The sequence below is a fragment of the Scleropages formosus genome, chromosome 15, assembly GCF_900964775.1.
Source record: "Scleropages formosus chromosome 15, fSclFor1.1, whole genome shotgun sequence".
In the NCBI taxonomy this organism is placed as follows: Eukaryota; Metazoa; Chordata; class Actinopteri; order Osteoglossiformes; family Osteoglossidae; genus Scleropages; species Scleropages formosus.
In genome coordinates this window covers 12282230-12305102 of record NC_041820.1, presented here as the reverse complement: position 1 = coordinate 12305102, position 22873 = coordinate 12282230, and the positions used below count along the sequence as shown (strand labels likewise).

At 42.5% G+C, this 22873-nt stretch overlaps 1 protein-coding gene across 5 annotated transcripts in view; it reads left to right on the top strand.

The window, feature by feature from the left end:
- gphna (gephyrin a) overlaps positions 1-22873 on the top strand; it is a 59524-nt gene that overhangs the window by 20975 nt on the left and 15676 nt on the right. The window contains exons 3-11 of one of the 5 annotated variants that reach the window (XM_018732801.2): positions 2358-2415; positions 2712-2804; positions 4663-4757; positions 4892-4958; positions 6584-6856; positions 7149-7277; positions 9163-9297; positions 17748-17789; positions 18996-19070. In XM_018732801.2, coding sequence (XP_018588317.1) covers positions 2358-2415; positions 2712-2804; positions 4663-4757; positions 4892-4958; positions 6584-6856; positions 7149-7277; positions 9163-9297; positions 17748-17789; positions 18996-19070 — 967 coding nt within the window. The remainder of the gene's footprint in view (positions 1-2357; positions 2416-2711; positions 2805-4662; positions 4758-4891; positions 4959-6583; positions 6857-7148; positions 7278-9162; positions 9298-17747; positions 17790-18995; positions 19071-22873) is intronic. The other 4 variants (XM_018732824.2, XM_018732808.2, XM_018732816.2 and 1 more) reach the window with 4 other exon arrangements.

The window sequence follows — 22873 nt, the reverse complement described above, 5'->3', positions numbered from 1 at the left end:
ACATACTAACTGTAATTAAGAATCACACGTCTGCAACTATGTCTCTCTTTCTCCTAATTTAATGCACACATTGTAATTTCTATGAGATGTATGTCGCTTTGGAGAAAGGCATATGCTAAATGAATAAATGTAAATCTAAATGTTAATCCTGTTCAGGTATATATTTTTATTTAGCTCTTACAAGTTATATTTGTATACTACTTCCAGTCATTTTGCTTATTTATAAATTGAGTAATTTTTTACTAGGGTAAAGGAGGTTGGGTTAAGCACCTTGATCAGGAGTGTTTCAGAAAGAGTAGGGATACAAACTCAGGATCTAACCACCTTTGGGAGTTATGTGTAAGATTAGAAAATGTATTAAAAAAAAAAAAAAAAAAACTATTTTGTTTTGATTTTTAAAAGAGAACTTGCAACATGTTACACTTTAATATAAATTTCTGTTTTACAACAGAGTTAATGCTAATGTAGGTGTTCTTGCTCTAACTGCTATATAAAGCAAAGAGTCTTTTTTTTTTTTTCTTTTTTTTAAGAAAAACACATTTTTTCTTAGATGCTCAGAGTGGAGAAGGACTGCAACACCATGAAGTGCCATGCTCACATTTCACGCCAGGGGTCCTGGCTGCAACCGAGCAGGTGTGCTTACGAGGGCGGAGGACTGTTATCGGCAGTCATGGAATAATAGTCACGGTTTCAAACCTCGGATGTTGCACGGTGCTCGAGAGTTTGAAACCCGCTTATAGAAAGCTTCTGGGTTTCCAGCACAGCAGGGAGTATTGCATTTTTGTAGATGTCCCCGCCCAGTCTGAGGAAGGGAATAATATGCTTGCATAATAACTTTTCTATACAGGTGGTAAAATGTACAAAGACGAATTAGCAGTCATGTCATGCTGTTTTCTTTTAAGATTAAAACCCTTGTTTGCTTCTAATGCAGCAGTGCAACCTGGAAATGAAATGGAAAAAGTGTAAATATTGACTATTATTTCTTATATTCTTATTGGTTTCGTGAAAACAAACTTCGGATTTACCCATTTACACAACAGGTTATTGTTAGTAGAGCTATTGCTATTAAGTACCGTGTTTCAGGGATCCAACAATAGACACCTGCTTTGATTACCATATCCACTATGACATTTTCTGCCTTCAGAATATAAGAAGTATAACAAATATCTATAAAATAATGTAAGTTACAATATTTTCTGTTATCTGTGATGTATATAATTTTGTCTATGTATTCTAATTAGATTAAGGTGGAAGTTAACTCACTTGAAGACCAATTTCCGCCAGCCTCCTTTATATGCTGATCTACATCATTTTTCAGATCAAATTAGTATAAATCCACCCCCCAAGTAATAGCAGTTGACGTACTGTTCTAGCTTTTTTCTTGACTCCTTATGACCATTAATTGACCATTTTTATGATGGTCCTAATGATGGTGCCTTGAGGAGACTACATGTCAGCATGGCTCTTTTGTGATGTTGTGCCCTTGCAGGGAGGGAAGGCTTAATGTAGCTTGTTACCTTGTACATTTGACCTGAGGGCAGCCAGTGGGTGGTCTCATGTACCCACGATATGGGCCTCGTTTTTCCCATTTTTTTCTCTTTTCTTCTACTGTATGGCTTTCTCCACTTCTGTGCTGTTGGAAAGAACTGGAGGCTGCTGTGCTTTTGCAACTTTCTGTATTGTGGGAGGAGGGGGGAGCACAGGCAAAAGCTGTGTGGATTCTGAGGAACTGTTATGTGGGGGATCGTCATAAAACTGTGGTGTGTCCGTGTGCGTGGGCAGCACTTCACCTTCAGCATGTTTGTCTTTAACCTGAAGTCGTTTAAATTGGGGAAAACAAAAAACTGCCACTAGAGGGCGGAAGGCGATATCATTTTTTGGCAGTAGCTGAAATACACTTTCTTCGCAGCTCCCCAGTTCAATTCCTTTTGTGTATAAACCCCTACTAAATGCAAGTTTTTTGCTTAACTCAGTCTAATTGAGCTTTTTGACCCATCATCACCTCCTTGTGCTGATGCTGTGAAGAATTTCAATAATCAGCACAAATCAATTGCCTGGTGAAACAAATTTGATTTTAGGGTTGTTCTGAAAGGGTTTTTAGAGAGCAACAGCACGACTTTCAATTTGCAATCCTGTGACCATGAAGGAAGTTGCAGCTTAGTGTATGGTTTTGATGGGAATGTTTTTTTCAGTGACCTGGTTATAACAAATGAACAACAGGACTTTAAGATTGTACAGGGGAGTCATGCTAATAATGACTCCACCGCCTCTATACTGTATTTATATTCCTCCCATAAAGCTGTAGCATGAACAATTGGCATGAGGAAGTCACATGTTGTGTGTTTCTTTCCCTTTAGGCTGGGAGGCACGATTGCAGCCTATAAAATTGTCCCTGATGAGATTGATGAAATTAAGGTGAGATTCTCTTTTGTTGCTGTGTGTTCACCTTCAATGTGACCTTTATCCATTTCTCTATCTCTGTGTAAGGCAGTTTGTCCAGTTATTTTTGTATTTGTTCAAAGTTAAAGTTAAGTTAAACTTACAATTTAAGTAGCAGTCGAGTACATTAAGTGTATGAAGCAAACATTAAGGTTGTGGACACAGAGGCTGAGGATATCCTAGGGATACAAAGATTTCTGTGCTGAAACTTAGTCAGAAGAGTTGGCTTTGAAGAATTTTCTTGAAGATTGCTGCTGTCTCCCCTCTCCCAGGAGACCCTTGTAGACTGGTGTGACGAGAAGGAGCTGAACCTCATCCTGACTACTGGGGGCACTGGCTTTGCCCCACGTGACGTCACTCCCGAGGTAGATGAGGAGCCAGCCGTTTGTGTTTGTGTCCATGTGAGTGTGTATGCATGTGTATAGCATGGCACTCTATGCCGTGGGGTTGTGTGTGTCTGTCCTTCATTGCATGTCTCTGTGGTCTTAATGTTTTCTCAGACTCCAGTTCTCTCTTCTTGACAGACGGACTCAGCAAATTCCAGCCATCTTTGGTTTTCCTATTCCAAGTTTTGTCATCAAGTCTTAACAGTTATCTGGCATTTGAATTGACACAAAACTGGCTGGGCGAAGCAGTCTTCATGGACCAACAGGATGCCTGAGAAAACATTTGCCTGTTTCTAGTCACAGAGTCCAAATTGCTCTGGATATGGAGTATAAGAAAAACAATTTGCACAATAAACCCACTAAGCTTTTTGCTGTTGTGTTCTCTGCACTGATAAGATGCTGTGCAGAAGAAGCAGTATGCAAATAGCGTCTGAGGTAATAACATTTGGACTGCTCATCTAGGAAGGGGAAATTAATTGAACGTGGGGCGGCTGGTGCTGTCCAGTATATCAGTCAGTAGACTATCATTGCTTATCTTGCTTAATCCAGTATGGAGTTCAGGCCCTTCCCCTAATGTGGTGAAGCACCGCAGGTTTCTTATCCCCAGAGGAGCTGCCAAATTGAAGTGAATAGAAACGGGGGTTGACGTTGAAGTAGGCCGCGTACTTGCGGTCAGCAGGGTGTTGGACTTATGTCTACTTTGACAAAGATACTCGTTCCCACACTTCCCCTTCCTTTTTGTGCTCTTTCCCATTATCCTTTTTTTCTATAGTTACAGTACTGTTTTGAGTGTCTCAGAGATAGCTTGCACTCAGTAGGCCAGCTGAGTCACATTCCACCTTATCCCAGGTCAAGGTAGTAGGCGCTGTCACAGATTAGGTGCTGGTGCACTTGCTCTGAACTTCCTGTGGTACTGTCCTACTGCTAAGACGTCGAGAACAGGGTGACCAGGCCTAGTCCTTGAGAGCCGCAGGGTGCGCTGGTGTTCGCTTCACTTGAGCTCTTTATTGCTTTACTGAAGTAATTAATTGGAGAATGATTTATCTTGTTCCGGTGTTTCTGGGGTAAATCAGTTGCTGATTGAGAGGGAACTGTAAAAGTTCTGGTATTGCAGCCATTCAGAACTGGAACTGGCCAGCTTCATGAGAAGAAGGGCAGTTTATCGTATTTTCAGATAGCAGGAAAGAATGAACGAACAGCTTCCTCCTCTCATTTTTAGCACTCTGTGCCATTGGGGTTCAAGAATGTCTATAGCTGCAAGTCATTTTTGACAGAATTATCTAGAAACCAGTTGTCTGTGCTGCCTCTGTCAGTAAGCTCTCAACAGCGCTTAGGTCTTGGTTGCCTTTACTGTTCAGTTTCCTGAAATGTTTAGCTGTTGGTGGTCTGTACCAGTGAGGTCCCTGCAATGAGTAGCTGTCAGGGGTGTCTACCAGTAATATTGAGAGCCAGTTTTTCTGTGGAACATGTAGCTGAAGGTGCTCTATATCATTGAGCTCTTGATGATGTCTAGGTGTTGGAGGTCTATAGCTTTCAGTTTCCAGAATTGTCTAGTTGCTTAGTGAGCTTACAGCGATGTCTAACTCTGTGGCCTGCAGCTGTGGGTTCCTAGTGTTGTCTTCCTGTCTTTGGCCTGTATCACTGAACTTCTATGGATTTGTAGCACTCTGTGGCCTAGAGAAGTGAGTTCCTACTGAAGTATGTTTCTCTGTATGAGTGTTCTGCGCCAGTGTTGTCTCAGCAGTATCTCTCAGTTAGCTCTTGGTGGTCTTCTTTAGGCCATACAAGGTGCGCTCTAAACTGGCAGGTGAATGATCCCCTGTTCTCCCTCCTGCAGGCAACAAAGGAGGTGATTGAGCGTGAGGCTCCAGGGATGGCACTGGCCATGCTGATGGGATCCCTCAATGTAACACCCCTGGGCATGCTCTCCAGGTGAAAATCAAAGTCATCTCCTAATCGACAAAAACTACCCTGGGCACAAAGGCATAGGATGCCGGAGAACCATATGCACGCTTCTAAAATACGCAGACACGTTCAGTTTGACAGGACCTCCTCTCTCTGTGCAGGCCTGTGTGTGGCATCAGAGGCAAAACTCTCATCATCAACTTGCCTGGCAGCAAGAAAGGCTCACAGGTAAGGGTGTCAGTGAATTATGCTGTGAGTAAGTTTGGGAGGGAAAATAGTTTAGAGAAAGGATGACTGACCTGGCTTCTTTCATTCAGTGTTACCCCTAATGGGAAGTTATATCCCATTTTCTGTCCACTCTTTCTTTTTTATCTCTTTCTTTCCCAGCAGTGACCATTTTTACGACCTGTGGCTTTGAGTATTTATTCAGACTAGAGTGGGTGAGGGTGGAGATTTGTAGGAGTGGGGTGAGAGGTTTGTGAGAAAAGGTAACATATGTCTACAGTACCAAGGAAAAGTGTAAGTACATTTACTGGAAACTAGTTTTTTATTGACAATGTTTTATGTGAAGATCATTAGTTTGAGTTCACTTACTTTCTTTGCTAGACTATTCATTTCGAAGTTTGAGGTGTGTTTTGGATGGGTATCTTGCCAAAGAATGGAGAATTGCCCAACTAACTGTAATCTTAATGGGATGGCAAGGCACCAAAGTATGCTGTAATAGTTATACTATTTAGAGATTACCAAAGCCAGACACCACCTCCTCACAGACCCAACTAATGGGCTCAGCCTCTCTGTGTTTTACCAGAAGTTAGCAGTCGGACCCAAGTATTTCTCACTTTGACTCACAGGTTCATAAGACCGACTTTTATTCCTCAGATGTCCAGTGTCTGCCTTTTCTTTACTATTAAACCTTGTTTGAGGCAAATGTACTCAGGCTTTTGACTGACACTTATTTATATTCATAAATAAATATCTGTTCTACAGGTCGTCTTCCTTTCTACCGAAGTGGTTGTATGTTTATTTTCCAGTTTAGTGAAAAAGGATTTAAAGCACACTTGCTGGTATTAATCGGTGCATTGTTATTGATAACATGCATAATGTCTGTGGCAAATGTCCTACTGTAGTCTGTCTAGTCTGAGCTAATAATTAATCTTGTTTCTGGGTATTTAGTTTTGTGAAATGTTTCAGGCTTAACAGAAGGAAAGTAATGATGTAATAAAGCAGCTGTACAGTGTCAGGAAACTTGTGCTGCAGCTTGATGACATTCTTTACACAGTGGTAGTTTCTTTCCTCCAGTGCTGACATCACGGCCAATCCTTTTACAGCAGTAGTGGTCACAGTTGCAGAGATAACAGCCTGGCATTAATCTCCATCACCCGTCATCCTCAGCCACAGACAACACTTAATGCTTGCATGCTTTGAATTTGGGAATTCAGCCTAAATTGGAATTAAACTTGGAAAAACTTCACATTTAGACCATGTGGGTTCTATTCATGCAGTTGTCCCTGTATTTTATATTGCAGTTGTTAAGTGTGTTTATTCACAGCCATCTCTGAGAAACTTACAGTTATCAGAATCCTCTCTGTTTTGTCTGTAGATGGGCTTGTGATTTGAGTTTTATTTTGTCTCCTTTGATTCATATTTCTTGTTGAAAATCAGCAACTTTTAGGCTAAGTATCTTGCTCAGGAGTACTACAGCTGAACATGGGATTTGAACCTGCATCCTTTGGTTCCAAAGGCAGCAGGTCTAACTACTATGCTACCAGCTGAAAGTCGCTGAAATTTTCTCAAGGTGCTCTGAGCCAATGACTGGTTCCTTAAGTGTTGTGTCTCTCACTGCCCTGCTTCAGGAGTGTTTTCAGTTCATCCTGCCGGCACTGCCACATGCCATTGACTTGCTGCGGGATGCTGTGGTCAAGGTAAAAGAGGTGCATGATGAGCTAGAAGACCTACCATCACCGCCACCACCCCTCTCGCCTCCTCCTGCTGCCAGCCCACACCGACAAACTGAGGACAAGGGCATCCAGTGTGAGGAGGAGGATGAGGAGAAGAAGGACAGTGGTGTGGCGTCCACTGAGGACAGCTCATCCTCCCACATCACTGCCGCTGCCATTGCTGCCAAGGTATTGAGGGACAGGGAGGAGAAGCAGATTGTTGAGAGGAAGGAACAGTAGGGAAAATGTGACGTGGACCCAGGAGTCCTATGGGCTCCTATGTAGTGTCCATGGAAAGTTTCTTTTCTTTTCCACCTTGTGATGATGTCATGATGTATGCAGCTTATACCCTCCTCATAAGCCACCTCATCACTGTGCATGTCCATATTTCTTGTATCCATACTGTGAGAATGACACAGTGCTGGATGTGATCACAAGGATGTGTGTGAGTGTATGTTTCCTCCACTGTTCTGTTCACAAGTGTCAAGTCCTGCATCAGAGTGAAAAGCCACGCTCCCAGCACATCGTTGTCATGGCAAAAGGTGGGCAGTCCATACCTGGCCTCATTTCCCACACCTGTCATTCTTCCTGCCGCATTGATCACGAGCTGGTAAGACCCCTCCCACAGCTCACTAATGCCTTGACATAATACACCCCCACCCTCTGTGACAGGATGCCTTCTGGCCTTCAAGAAGGCAGCATCTTGACTCGCCATCAAGAGGGCAGTCTCCATGGTAACCATCCAGTACATGATGTCCTTTTTGGCCCAGCAAAGGAGAGGAGCAATGTAATTATTTTTATCGATTCACCTGTCAGATCCCCTCAGCCAGGACTACTTAGTACAGCATTAGTAGATAGAAGAAAGACGACAGTACAAGGTCCTATATTACAAACGTATAAGGATCCCATTGTGCAATATTTCACCATTACTCCAGTGAAATAGCTATATAATATTACAGCTGTAACACAGTGCCAACCAATCTGGTGAATCGTTCATTCACAGTGAAGTCAGTGTTTGTCTTAGTCCAGTGCCAGGTGTACCTTAAAAAGTGACTTTGGAGTATAGCAGAGTGCCAGGTAACTGTCTCCTTCTGGGCATCCAGAGATGAAAATAAGCAACTTGTGGAAGTCTAAAAGCTGGGAGAGTGGGCCTCAGAGCAGAGCAGACAGATGGCCGGGGAATGGGGAGAGGAGGTGAGAGACCAGGGTGCAAAGAACATTTGGGGCCTGGATACTCATAGGAAGAGCGGACAGGAAGTTCAAGAGCACTGAGTCGCTGTGGTGAGTCAGTGGGGTCTGGCATTGGATTATTTTTAATTTGCAGGATAAGTAACAGTGGATTTGGTTTGGGCTGCAACGTCTTTTGTTTAACTTAGCTCTTTTGCCACTTGTTGATTTTGTTTATTTTTTTAAAATGACTTATATTTTTTAAAAATGAATGTTGAGATTTGGTATGTTGCTCAGAGTTTGGGCTTTGTCCCGGGACTTGAACTGTCAGTCTTCAGAAGTCTCTATCTTCATGGTAGCATCAAGTAGCAGATGGATCCTCTGCGAAGGGTTTCACCGCACATCTTCTTCCTCAGTGGTTGAACCCTGTATACACTACAGCTTTTCTTCCGTAGTCTGATTTCATCCCCCATTTATGTACAACACCACTTAAATAGATGTGTTTTGAAGTTGTGTTTGATAGTACTCTATGTTGTACAATAAATTCAAGCATTAATAGTTCTTTTGTTTAGTTATTTTAATGAAGGCAAAGAATTACATATGGATGCCTTAAAATAGCATGAATAATAACAGAATATTGCTTTTCAGTTGATGTCAAAGCGAGCGCTTAAGTCCGGTGAATGAAGTGTCCCTTGTGCAGTCTGCATTGTTTCTAAGAACCAGTGTCCTCATTAAATACTACGTTGTTAATTTTCTTAAAAGTATTTGATTGCTGAAGCAACCTAAAATCTAGCTTTTCTAATTAAAAAGTACTGATATGTTACAAAAAGTATCTCGGCTGGTTGGAATTTTGTTTTTTTTGAACACTTCTCTGGTTTTAGAATTAAAATAAATTCCACAGCAAGGGATGGATAAACATAGATACCATATGGCTCACACGATCAGTCTGTCTGTCTTGCATTCTCTGTAAAATCAAAGTCACAGTTGTATTTTAATAATTGAAATTGTTTACAGTGCAATGAAGTACAAAGAATTTGAGTTTGATTCAAAAATTTCATTAGGTTGTTATTTACAGACTTCAACCAACCCTAGTGTTCTCATATGTTGTGGCCCCCCACACATCCTGTGTACCATCAATGATTTAATCATGTTTAAGTTGTATTCTATCATATTCATCCATATTCAGTCATCTTTCTTAAGAACCCAGGTAATCCTTTCAGCAGGTAAAAAGCTAAACATACAACACCTACAATAACGTGTCTTCCTCTCTCTGTCTGTCCTCCTCACCTTGAGTGTTGTTACAGTGTTCTTTTCTGTGTGTGGAACAGATTCCGGACTCCATCATCTCTCGGGGTGTCCAAGTTCTCCCGCGTGACACTGCCTCCCTCAGCACCACACCCTCGGAGTCACCTCGTGCCCAGGCCACCTCCCGCCTCTCCACCGCCTCCTGCCCCACACCCAAAGTGAGTGCCGACCCACATGGCTGCTTTCTCTACTTGGCATCTCAACCCTGTCACCTCCCCACCCTATTCTCACCCACACCCCTGCACATTGCCTGCCTTAGCACATCCTGACTGAGGAACCCTCACATTGTGCCTGTGGGGAATGGAGGAATAGGGGGTGGGAGTATGATGATTGTTTGAACAGTGCTGAAATTTTTACTCTCAACATGTTTGCAACAGTACCAAGCTGCCCTCTTGATTGGAATAATTGTGGTTTGTCACAACAGCTTGCATTTCCCCTGCTCCCACCCTTTTGCTTTTACACATCATTCCATTCCTGACAGCAGAAGCCCCTGATTGACTGGGAGAAGTACAACCACAAGGAGTGGTCAGGTTACAGTCACTTGCGCTCAAGGAGTGTTATCGGTTTACAATCATTCTAAAATCGTGTCATTTTTTGTTGGGGTCATGTTGTATTTGTGTCATGACTGTTTCTGCAAATTTGTTTTATTATTGCTCTTCTATTTCTGAAATGTTTTGAAACTGGGAATATTAAAAGTGCAGCTTTCTGTTTTTGTTGTCTTTGATGTTGAAATATGTTAAAATGTTGGTGTGAAAATATTGTAATCAGGTGTAAAAGTTTTATAGGATGTCTAGGAAAAATGCACAGGGTCAAAGGGCAAATGAGTAGCAGTAGGAGTGGACAATTTATTGGGGAGAGTCCAGTTTCGGGATTTTAACATTAAAAAGGGTTTTTCGTGATCTCTCGGCTCTATCACCTCACCCTGTCCCTATAGTCATCGCAGTCACTTTAACACCTCAGAGCGGCTATTTCATCACCTTTCTCTCTTTCGCTATTTCGGTTTTCACCACTTCAGTCTGTGTGTGAGTTTGTGTATGTCTGCCTATGTCTGTGGAGTAGAAACATAACTCCTGAAAAGCAGAGTTTTTGGGGTTAGTCAGCTGTTATAAACAATAGCAAAACTTTGATTCATTAACTTTGCTCTGCTCTGTTTTTGAATTTTGTTGCATTTGGGAATCATTTATTGCATTAAAGTCAAAGTTCCCACAATGACAGGTAAACAAATGATGCCCACTGTGTGTCTATCTTGGAGGTCTCAAAAGGGACTTGAATCTACTTGACTAATTGGGCCTTGAAATAGACCTTGAACCTAGCGCTCATGCAGTGCGATACAGTACTTTCTTGTGGTAGAAAAGATTGCACTTCGTTGCTCTTCAGTTGTACTTCATTTTATGTTAAAATAATCAGAATTTTAAGCATGTTTGTAATAACTGATGATTAGTGTAGGAGACTGGAGCAAAGACTTGCAAGGGAGTTTAGGCTTCCTGCTTGAGTTAAGTTTAGGCCTGAGTGGGTGCTTATGGAGTTCTCAGCCCAGTATGTAGTGTAATCTTCATCTCTTGCAAGAATGAACGGCAATGGTTTTTCCCACCTCTTTTAGCGGAACATGGGAATTCGCAACATTTGGGTACAACAAAAAATACATCAACAGGGAAATGAGTTTGTAGGAAACATGGCATGGGCAGCTAACAGTCTCAGCTCTGCAGATTCTCACATCAGCCAAACATGGCAGAAGAAAGTGGACCATTTCTGCCTCTGACTTGGAGTTCCAGATTCCCCCATGTCTCATTCTGCATACTGGTAACTGAATCCTGATCAGGAGGTGAGCTCTAACCCCATCCACCAAAGGAGCCTTCTGACATTGCCATAGGCCTTCTCAAGAAAAGAAAAAAGGATTTTGATCACAGTTGTCAGAGTGTGTTGTCTCAATGAAAGGTTTGTGTCCAGAGCAATCAGCCTTCCATTCTTCTGAGGTATCCTACTTATTTCTGATAACAGACAAGAGCTGACATTGCCCAGGTGTGTCTGCACTATGAATACATTGAGCTTAGCAAGGAAAAAGTACTCTAGCATCAACCATAATTTTCTTTCCCCCGTAGCGTTTACTGCAGTGATGTTATGGTTTAAAAGGTTGAATCTGGGTAAATCGAGTACGTGGACTGTGTTGCACGGTGAGTCATTGAGGAGCAACAAAACATGGTTTGGGTGGGTGTGGGGAGACCTGTGAACTGTGCGATTGGCTCGTGCTGGGATTTCATCAGTCCTGCTGTAGGGAGAGGGCGTGTTCTCAGGGCTCCAAGTGCTGCAGTCTCCTCCACCTGCAACACAAATAATGAAAAGACAGGAACTCCAGAGTCCCCGTCATATGACCCATATGTTCCTGGTCCATAGTATATTACAGAGTCCTCTATCCTCTTGCCTGTGTGGTCACACAGCCATGATAGGGGCTTTCAGCTTTCAGTGGTTTCCTCATATTGTTTTTGTTTAAGCACCTTCATTTTCCTGACCATCCATGATAGCAGTTGAGGTTGGGCTTTGTTGAGGATGTTCAGGAGGGGTGATTTGGAGTTCCTGTGCTTTGCTGAACGAGGCTTATAAAAATGAGTTGTGCTTACTTTCCCGCCAGAGGTGGGGAGAATTTACCGGTGCCGAGAAAGACCTCCTTTTGATGTAACTTCGTTGAGCAGCGCTGACAGAGAAAAGTGGGGGGTGGGAGAGACTGGGATCTTCACCAAGCAAAAGACAGCAGGAGAAGAGGTACTTGTGAATACTAGCTAGATATGGTTGGGCGGAGGGTCACTGTTAGAGCTGGTCCCATACAAAGCCCTCTCATTGACATTGTCCTTCGTTCTGACTAACTGCAGCAGGACAGACCTTCACCCTTGTACCCATATTGCGTAATGGTACTGAATTAGTACGTGAATCAGAGTACTTGGCTTTTGCAGAGAAAAATATGTAAAGCAATATGTGGGCTTTAGATATCACAGGGTGAGAAGTGATCCTCCCTTGCTGTGTCAGTGTCAGGCTATGTGGGCTTTGGGGACATCAGCCATCTATTTTGCTGTAGGAGTGAGGTTCTCCTGTGGTGTAAAGGGCAATGGGAGTAGCACTAGAAGAAGTGCCTCCATCTGCCCCAAACCTCCAGTCATCAGACACTTAACTGCTCAGATAACGGATCAGGACCTCTCAATCCTGTGGGGCTCTTCCATTCATGCCCTGCTCCGTTCTGTTCTGCTTGCTGTTAGCCCCCAGTGGTGTTCATTGTTCCTGTTTACTCTCCTCTCTCTCTCTCTCTCTCTCTCTCTCTCTCTCTCTCTCTCTCTCTCTCTCTCTCTCTCTCTCTCTCTCTCTCTCTGTTGCTTGCCCCTCTCCTCTCTCTCACACACACTCACTCCCCTCCTCTCGCTCTTTCTTTTTCAGTCACCCCTCCTCCTCTTGATCTTTTCTGTCTCCATCTCTGTGTGTATGTATTTGAGAGTATATGTGTGGGAGAGTTCTTTCCCTTTCAGAATCAAGCTAAAGGATGGTGAGTACTATCTTTTCCTCCTGTTTTGTTTGTGAGAGCCTGGGTGTTTGTGTGTGTGTGTGCACATGTGTTTGAGAAGGGAGAGAATGAGCATAAGTGATGGGAAGACACTATTTGACAAGTGTGCGATTGATGAGATCTGGTGTTGGGGGATGGCCAAGAGATTGCATGTGTTAATCCAGACGGCCAGATTGGCATATAAAGTTGTCGAGATAGGACTCCAGCCGACTACCAAGTCTAAGGTCCAGATTTCGGCTTGCAGCCCCTGAGGGACCCTTCTGTGCCAGAATCAGAACACAACACGGAGCTTTGATGGGGATTGCTCTAGGCTTTTATATGAGCCAGGGCTTTCTCCGTGTAGAATCTGGTGTTCAGTATTCTGAACTGCATAAGTTGAAGGACCAGAGCATTTTCAGTGACCATACAGCTAAACACATACAAAGATGAAACTCCCATCTGCTGATTTTGTGTATGTGATAATGTATGGGTTTTAAATTGAAATGTGCAGTGCCACACACATACTGGATTAATATCCAGTTTGTAATTGTTTAGCAGTTGTGATTCAGTACTACGTCATGTCACCAAACACAGGTTGTTCCATACAGGTTTCTGAATGAGGTTGTTTGGATTTAGTTGGTTTTCTGGTCATGTGATCATGCGTGGGAAGATCATGTAGGAGGAGCACACACAGTGTCTACAAATCTAATTGCTGAAACTAGGCACAGTCCACCTGATTTCCTTTTTCATGTGTTTCGTAAGTGTCTTCCTGTATTTGAGGAAGGGGCTATGGATGCAATATGATACCTCAGCCAGTTTGTGCATTCCTTTTTCCAACAGTAACATTGCTTTGGGATCAGTTCTGTTCCTGCGTGCTTAATGTCCACAAGTAGGTGTAATTAGGCTTGTGTCTGAGGTATCCATAAAAGATCATAAGATGTTCTCTGCTTAGTTGTGGGATGTCTTCAGCTATGTGGGTGTCAAGAACTTGCGGAACTATTTGAATTTCATCTTTCAGAAGCACACATTCACTTAGAGACACAGCCATTCAGAGGATTTACTCTGTGTGATTGGCCCATGATGGTCATCCATTCAGGATGTGTCATGCCTCATACTCTGTGTCTCTGGAATAGACTCTGGACCACTGTAGGCCTGCGTTGGACAAGCATTTATTGATGATGGATGGATGGATAGACTGTGGCAGTCTTAGCTGTTGTATTTTGTGAATGGGCTTTCTTTTCCAAAAGGATCATAAAAAGTAAAACATCAGATATTATCAACCCTAGTCTGAAGACATTTGTGGGCTGAAGTGTTTTATGCAATAGAGATCAGCCTGTTTGTGTGGGTGCAGGGTTATGTGGTCTTCCTGTGCACTTAAATGAAAAGAGTTTTGTAGTTTAAGAGTCATGTCTGCAGGGAGAGTGTTTGGACGATTGGGGATATTTGCGAAGTGTGGGAGCAGCACCAGCAGTTCTGCCTCAAGGGGTTATGAACGGCTCCACAAGGTTGTGTACACAGCAGTCTGTTTCAGAACAGAATGTGCAGGATACCTGTGGTAGAAAGCGAGGGACTAGGAAGTGCCGGTCCTTGCAGAATTTTCAGAGAAACCAGTGAAGATGCTTTAAACCCAGTTGCTGTTGTATGTCAGACATTTCAGCTCGTATTTGATAGACCAAATACTAAAGGGGCAGTTTGTGATGAGATTTGTGTACATTGGGGAAAAAAGAAACATAGAAAGAAACATTGATAATATTATTCAACAGGCCATCATTCCCTCTTTTTCCCTAACCTTTCTTGGAGCACCAAGTGAAATAAATCAAGGCAAAAAAAAAAAAACACAAAACTCACAGAAACTAAAATGCAAAATCCTTATGGACCAGTTCATCTCACTATCCCTCAAAAATCTTCTGTTGAATCTGAATAGCTGTCTCTTACGCTGTCCTCGGTGCTCTTGAATTGATTACAGAGAGCCACATATCATTTCTTGGGGGGATTGGCAGCCTCCTGCTGCTGTTTCACCTTCCGCCACCTTCCTGAGTACACACACGTATGCAAAGTCATACACACAGGCACATGGTATGCAGATTTCTTGGGGCAGTGGAATCCTTTAGAGACCTAGACACTTTGCATTTGAAGATGCAGCACCTAATGTTTAAAACTTGTGGGACAGTGGTCAAGAGCAGCAGCGAAACACAGTTGTTGTGGCTGTTGCACTGGAATCTGAAGGTTCTCAGTTCAAAGCCCATTTCAGCTGTAGTAACCTTGATCATCCTTAACCTTGAATTGGTACAGTAAGAATTACCATGCTGTGTCACAGAAAACGGTAAAGGTGTCAACAGAATAACAAATAATAATAACAGCAGTGTGGTGCGAACTGTCTACAACCGAGCCAGACCATTACTATCATCTGAACAGAGCCTATTTAGTAAAGGAAAAACAAATAAAGCTACACCCTTGTCACCTGCAGATGGTAGCATCCAGTGTTTTGTTGTTTCCTACCAAGTGATGGTCAGGGTTGAAGCCTGACCCAATAAGTGCTCTTCTACTATTGTTTTGGGGTTGACTGAAGACAAGTCAACATTGTGGCCTTCCTGATGCAACTTGCATACTCTCCCTCTTCTGAAGTTTCTCAGGGAAGCATTTTTTTTTTTTTTTTTTTTACAGTGAAGCAGGAAGGTGATTTGAGGGGAAAGTGGAAAGGGGAGGAGCAGTTGATTGTTCCCAAGTTTACTTGCAGCAGTGTGCTGGAATCTTGTTGAAAAAAGTGCCATTAATAGCTCTGCTGTAGTTGTGTGTTTATTCCCTCTGATTCTCATTCAAAAAAATTTTTTTATCCCAATTCAGACTCCTTCTGGCTATTGAACTAAATGAACTGGAGCTGTGGGAGGTTTGGGCATCATTCATACTAAAATTTAATGGCAGCAACATTCACAAGTCTAATTACATTATTCAGTTTAGTGCTATGTCCACTCCGATTGGAGAAAATACACTGTAAAAAAGGTGGCCTGTGTCTGTCCCTAGATGGTATGTGTGTTTATGTGTATGGAATGGAGCAAGCCCTACAAAGTAAAAGCCTACACATCAGTTATTACCCCCAGCACGTCCTACTGCCGCTGGCTAACGTTTCCCCTCTCCGCCCCTGACAGTGATGGAGGAGGAGGTCCTCTGAAGCGTAGGCTTTGTCCTTGCACTGGCCACAGTAATTTACAGATTTTTGTAGCCTCTCCTCACCAGTCATGACTGTTAGACCCCTCCCCCCCCGACAGACTTACAGTACAGTCCTTCCTATTTGGTGGACATGACAGTTGCGTAACAGATGAGCGCAGTGTCTGAGTGATGCATGCATGGAGCTGTCATATCACATTCTGTATTCTTGTACTGTGTTGTGGCCACCTGCAAACCCTTCATCCTGTATATATCATATACATCCATATATTTGTAAGTTTCACTTATATGTAGAGTTCCACAGGTAAGGATAGTCTTTGTAATGGTGTCATTTGTGTACAAAGCCTTTCCTGTGAAACAAGCATATGGCCACACAAGTTCTTTTTCTACTGTTTGTGATGTTTTTGTGTTTGATGTGGTTTGTCATCTCATATTATTATACCTTATCATCTTGCTATTCATGTGAATGCCAAGGCTACAAAGTTGAGTTAGACTGAGTGTGGTAGTTGAGGACAACAAAAAGAATTGTTTTACAAGTAGACTGAAAATATAGTGAAAGCAATTAAGAATGAACAAGTTAAGTATAATGGCAGCTGCAGAACTGTTGCATGCTGTTGCTGAAGTTTGGGAAATTAGGACAGTGTAATTAGATCTACCTGAAGGGTGGATCAGCCATCTTTGAGAGGCTGGAGATAGCAAAACTGGAAGTTTGGTAGTGAGAGAAAGGAGGACAGGCTAATTTGGGGAACATTGCCTTGGGTTATGGTGGTAAGACAGTGTCTGTAAATAGGACTGCAGCAGTTAATGGTTAACCTGGGTAAACCACAGTAGAAGTTGTGGTAATGTGGGAAAAGAAAGGAATTCTTAATCATTTCATGTTGTAAAAAAATGTAGTAAATTGAGATCAATACAGGACAAAAGCTTAACGTTTTAACTGGTACCATAGTGGTTAGATCTACTTACAACATTGTTACCTACAATTTTTCACCCATTTGTACAGCTGTGTAATTTTTACTTGAGCAATTGGGGGCAAGTACCTTGGTCAAGGGTGCTACAGCTTGAGGTGGGAATCAAACCTGTGACCTCTGGGTCCAAAGGCAGCAGCTCTAACCAATACACAGCCAGCTCTCCCACATTAATTTGCCTTTTCCTGTCATTCCAGAGCCCAAGGTGGGCAATCACAAGAGCCATTAGGTCTGTGAGTTCTTCCATTGTATTCCAGCACACAAGTGAAGTGTTCATACAGCCATACAGCTGGAAAATATCTAGCTTTTTGCACTTGTGAAGAATTTAGTAATACACTCACCTTTCCATCAGCAACCTGTTTCTGGCTGGAAATTCCAGGATATTTCCTTATTTTCCTTTTCAGATGATGTCCACAAATAATCAAGTGCAGGACAATTATTAGGATCTATAGCTGCTGTTCTCTAGTGTGATTTTAAATCCATACCTCAAATTCACCTAACTGAAGGTGGCTTACTTGTATCCTGCTTTGCAGTGCTGGTGTAAACTGAAGGCAGCAACTGTTGTTGCACTGTTATAGTAGCAGAAGTGTTTTTTGCTGATTAAAAAAGTGATTTTTATATTCAGTGTGTCGTCATACAGTTGTTTTTTAGTGAAATGACTTGAATTGTAATGTTGTTTGATTTATGCTAAACTACTTGTAGGCTACAGTAACCCACAGGACAGTGAATGTCTTGATACCAGTATATAGTACTTAGTGATCGTATTCAGAGTCATGTTGTTGCCCTGTTGTATTGGATATGCCCCACCTTTCCATTGAGCCTCTACCCTGTGTCAAAGTGTGGAGATACACTGTGATCCTCCAAGAAGCAAGGGGGCGCTGTCTGACTTACTCCCACTTTCCCACTGTTTCTTTAATCCTCTTCTTTCTCCACTCCCCCCTCCCATGTCAACCAGGCCCGGCTCCCTTCCAGCTCATCCACCTATAGTGTTTCTGAGGTACACTTGCATGTGTTGTTTGCGTGCCACATTCTCCTTGTAGCCATGATCAGGCTCCCAGCCCCCCCCTCCACCTCGGCTTTGTGTGTGTGTGTGTGTGTGTTTGCCTGTCGCACAGCTGTGCCCCCTCGTGTTCGTAATCGCCTCTCAGGGAGGACACCAGTCATCCAAGTGCCTGACATCTATCTTCTGATGCTTTTTTGGCATTTTAACTTTTTTGAATTTTTGAGGGAATTATCCTTTCCATAGTTTTTCACTTTTTCCAGTTACTTTTTTTTTTTTTTTTTTTTTTTTAAAAACTTTCCTCAGCGCCCTGGCCATTTGTGAAAAAGTGTCCTTTAATCTCAGTAGTCAGAACTGAAAGGTCTCCTTGTCACTTGCCTCTCTCTGCTGAGAGGCTTCTGACCCTCTTTTTCAGAATCATTTGTATTCACATCCAGGGCAGAACTTCTCAATTAATTTACAGCCCTCAGTGCAGTAGCTGGTCTTTTTGAAAGTGTCCTAATTTCTAAAGTAACTGTCAGTAACTAATTAAATGAAAAGCTTTGACGTATGGGAGATGTTGTTTTTGGCCCCTTGAAAAGGCGGTTGGAAGCAGATCTGTTTCTTCTCTTATTTAAATAATGATTTAGTCATCTGTATTTACACTGCTATCCAATCTTTTTTGTAAAAATGTAGCAGTCCAGGCAGGTGAAACTCTTCTTTCTTTATTACAATATGTTTTTATATCATGTTTATATTTTTGCCCTCATTTTGTTTTCATGCCTCAGCCATGTTATCATGAGTCGACAGTGCTGGTCATCCTTTATATTTATCTCACTGGTTGTAATGTATTGCAACCTACTCTTCTCGATTCCTCATCTTGTGTTTTTATGAATCTATCATATCAGCTCAGAATGAGTGTGTTTGAACATGCCTGTTTCTGAAAGAAAGTGAAAGTGCTCTTCAGGTGTAAAGGCCTTTAGATATGTGAATTTGAATGTACAAGGTATGTGTGTGAGAGGAATTTTGTATTTCCAGTTTGATGGTGTGTGAGTGAGAAATTTTGAATAAGGTATACAAGCCTTATACCTTAAGTATGTTTAGTGGGCTTGTATGTTCTTGTGTGTCTGTGTAAAAAGGATGGCGAAAGGAGTGTTAAAGTGTGTGCGTGCGTGCGTGCGTGCGTGTGTATTAGGCGAGTGACTATCCTGTGGCTTTCTCCAGGCGTCACGGAGAGAGTTCAGGGCTCACCTGGATGAGGTCATCACGCTCAAGTCAAGGTACTCTACCTTGGACCAGGTAAACGGCTAACCTTCTTCCAGCCTAACAGCACGCAGACCACACCTCACAGCTGTGATAACGGAAGGAAGAACCCTTTAGTGAAGTTGCAGCTATGTCTCTGACTAATGTGTGCATGGGCATCTCAGTTTTCCCATAGTGTACTGCACATGCCACACCATGTTCACATTGGACTGCAGACACTTCAGGCACAGTTTTGCCTTTTGGACAGGGTGATGAGTCCAAGTTGACTCCTTAGTGTAGGACCATTCCTCGTGCAGTAAAGCCATAATGTTCTCTCCTTGAGACAGTCTGAAAAGGAGGAACTTAACACCATGTGATGCACACAAGAATCAGAGGCTGATTTGAGGAAACATCATAGCCATGTCTCTTTGCCTCATTAATTGGGAAGAATGAGACAGGAAGGACAGAGAGAACAATTCCTTCTGCACAGATAATGAATTATGACAGAGGGTAGCTCTGCGCATACCCCTCACACTAGTTCTGATGAGGTGGATCTCAGGTGTACAGGTGTATCTCACCCACACCTGTAGAAGTCGTTACACTCTGGGTTCCTTGCCACCAGAGTATCCAGTCAGGGTAGAGGCCCTGCTGAACTGGGGCCACAGCTTTTCCCACTGTGCTTGTGCCCCATTACTGCCCATTAATTGTCATTCTTGCACATCATTGCTGTCCCCTACCGTCAGTTTCTGCCACTTGTGGACCCTGTCTGTGAATGTGTACTTAAGTTTGACTGTGTATGTGTGGGGCTTTGTTTGAGAGGGGAAGCAGCAAGGTGGGGAAATCATTGCTGTGGGAGCTAGCTTCAGATCCAGAGTTAATGTCCCACAGTTCACTGCACTTGATCTTCTCTATCATTCATCCATCTTGCCATTCATCGGTGCTGTCATTTGTTCATCTGTTCGCGCTTGTTTTTCATTGTGTAACATGCTTCTTTATAAGGATTTGCCTTGTCATAAGACAGCTTATGTGGAAAATTCAAATTCTTTGCCAAAGATGGCTTCGTTGGCATTGAAGTGAGGTGAACAGGAAGAAAAGGGAAAATATAGAGGATGGCTGTAAACTTCATAAAAAGAGTAATCACAGCTCCCTGTTCCTTGCCCAGGGTAATTTGTATTCTAGTGCCTTATGACCTTAGCGAAATATTATACCATTTGAGTTAGTAACTGCTTTTTTGATTGTGGAAAGAGCTCATTAAGGTGAAATGTCGCTATCTCTGTGCCATATCTGTTTTACGTGGTTAAAATTTATTTATGGTATCAAATTAGGTATTTATATTACACTTTCTAAACATTACATTTCGGTGACATTGGCAGCTGATATGTGGTATAGGCAAGAATTCACACACACACACACACACACACACACACACACACACACACACACACACACTGTCTGAAACTGATTGTCCCGAGTGGGGTCGCGGCGAACCAGAGCCTAACCCGGCAACACAGGGTGCAAGGCTGGAGGGGGAGGGCACACACCCAGGATGGGGCGTCAGTCTGTCGGAAGGCACCCAAAGCAGGACTTGAACCCCAGACCCGCTTTAGAGCGAGACCCGGCCCAACCCGCTGCGCCACTGTACCCCCCTAGGCAAGAATTTAAATTTGCAATTTTTCACCGTTGCAACTGTTTGCTATATTATGGTTATTAGTTGAGTTTTTCTGTAGTGCAACTGCACTGTAACAAATTAAAGTTGTCCGGATTCAAGGAATGTAAATATGCAAGCTCAACAGCAGCTTATAATGTGATTTAAACTATCCAAGTGAGAGGGGATAGATATGTTAAACCACTGAAGTGAAAATCAAAGTGAAATTTGGCTCAAATATAGCGATAGCAAATTGCACATAGTGACGTTAATTGGATCATGCCTCCAACAAATTTATATCCACAAATAGTGTATTTTTTGCTGGTGCTTTGTGGGAGTGCAGTTAACACAAAGTTCAGAAACATTTAAGGAGCTGAAAAATGTCAGTACCGCAGGATAAAGGGTGACAGAGGAGATACTGAACTCTGCTGGCAGATGGAAGATCATCACTCAGAATTGATGATGGAAGAGAAGGAAAGGACTCAGCTGGAGCGATGAGTGTCACTTGCCATCTTCTGTAGCACCATGATTTGTTTTCTGCTATTGTTTTTGTTTTTTTGTGAAATTTGTGCTCCTCTCTGTCTGCCTCCAGGGTGTCACGCTGTGTTCCTATGTTCTGGCTCTGCCATTTTTTCCTCATTTTAAGATTCTGCTCACCTATGTACACAGACATCTCTTTCTGCATAATCACTAGCGTCGGTTGTGCGCTGGTTTCGACCAGTCCCATCAGATCCCATTACTCTGTGTGACTCGATTTGAACTAATTGATCCCATTGGTTTTCTGTCCAGTTGGCTCACTCTGGCATCTCAATTGGCGGTCCTTTGTTTGGACGTATTTCGGTGACCTCTGCCGTTTTGTAGTTCTGTTACCTCTCATCTCCATGGTAATACACAGCACATCATTCTCCAATAGCACCCCTTTTCAGGTGTTAGCCTAGCACTTTCCAGCAAACTTTTAGCTTTTTTTTTTTTTTTTTTTTTCCTGGCCTCCTGCTGTGCTGCTTTTGTCCAAGGCACGGCTCCTATAACCAGGTCAGATGGGTCTCCAACACTTTCGAGTGTTTGATGGAAACTAAGGGGAAAATGTAGTAAGGACGTGTGTATGAACAAAGTGAGCATTGAAGACACAGACACAAAGTCCAGGTGGTGGAGACTGTCTGTTTTGTTTTGCATGGTCTGTGTCAACTTTTTTCCCTTTTTTTTTTCCTCTCATACATGCTAAAAGCCCATCAGCATCCCTTTTGCTGTTATCTTTTAATTAAAGTATGTTTGCCTGTGCAAGAGTGCGTGTGGGTGTATTTTGCCGCATATGGGTAGAAAATTGTTCAGTCCATGTTACTGAATGTTCACTCCACAGCGCTCTAGTACTCATCCCTCGTACTGCACTTTCTTTTCACCTTCAGGAACACTCCACATCTTAGCTTTATTCTGCCATACAAAATCCCTACATAGAAGAGACAACTAATAATACTTTTCCATTTAAATATTGACTCCACTTTGCAATTTTAGCAGCCTTGCAGACCTTAAAAATTGTTAAAAATAAATTCAGAATGAATTAATTACAAGACCGTCTTTGTGTACTTAGCATGTAAATAGCTAAAGTAACAGATGGTAAGTTCTCAATGGCTTGCTTGCTGCAGATGATTTAAAATTGCCTTATCACGGTTTATAGATGTTTGCTACACAGAAATGGTGTTACACTGTATTGTTTCCCTCTTTTTCTTTTCATCCTTATTCCTTGTTCTGCCTTCACTTTTTTCCTCTTAAACATCACATAGGTATTACTTTCACAAGAATTTGAGCTAACGTAGGAACTGGACATGAAATGCTAATTTCCTTCCTCTGCTTAGTTGCCCTCTTGTTGTCTATTCTGTTTCTTCCTATGATTTTTTTTGTCTGCATTTAGAATGATTCAGTGGTGATTTTTAAATTCCTTTCTGTTCCTCTGCCCTGTCTGTTGTAAACCTTCTGTTTTTGTTCGTACAATAGCTTCACTATAGGTTGGAGGGGCTTAAGGATGATCGCAGGAGTCACCGGACCTTCGACTCGCGAGTAACTATTCCCACCGAAGGAGCCGCTTCCATTCGCAAACTCCGCTTTGCGTTAGGAGTCCAACCTCCTTGCTTCCTCTCTCTTTCTCACTGTCACTCTTTCCTCCGTAGCGATCTCTCTGTCCTCTAACATTCTCTCCCTTTTTAATTAGCTGTATGGTGTG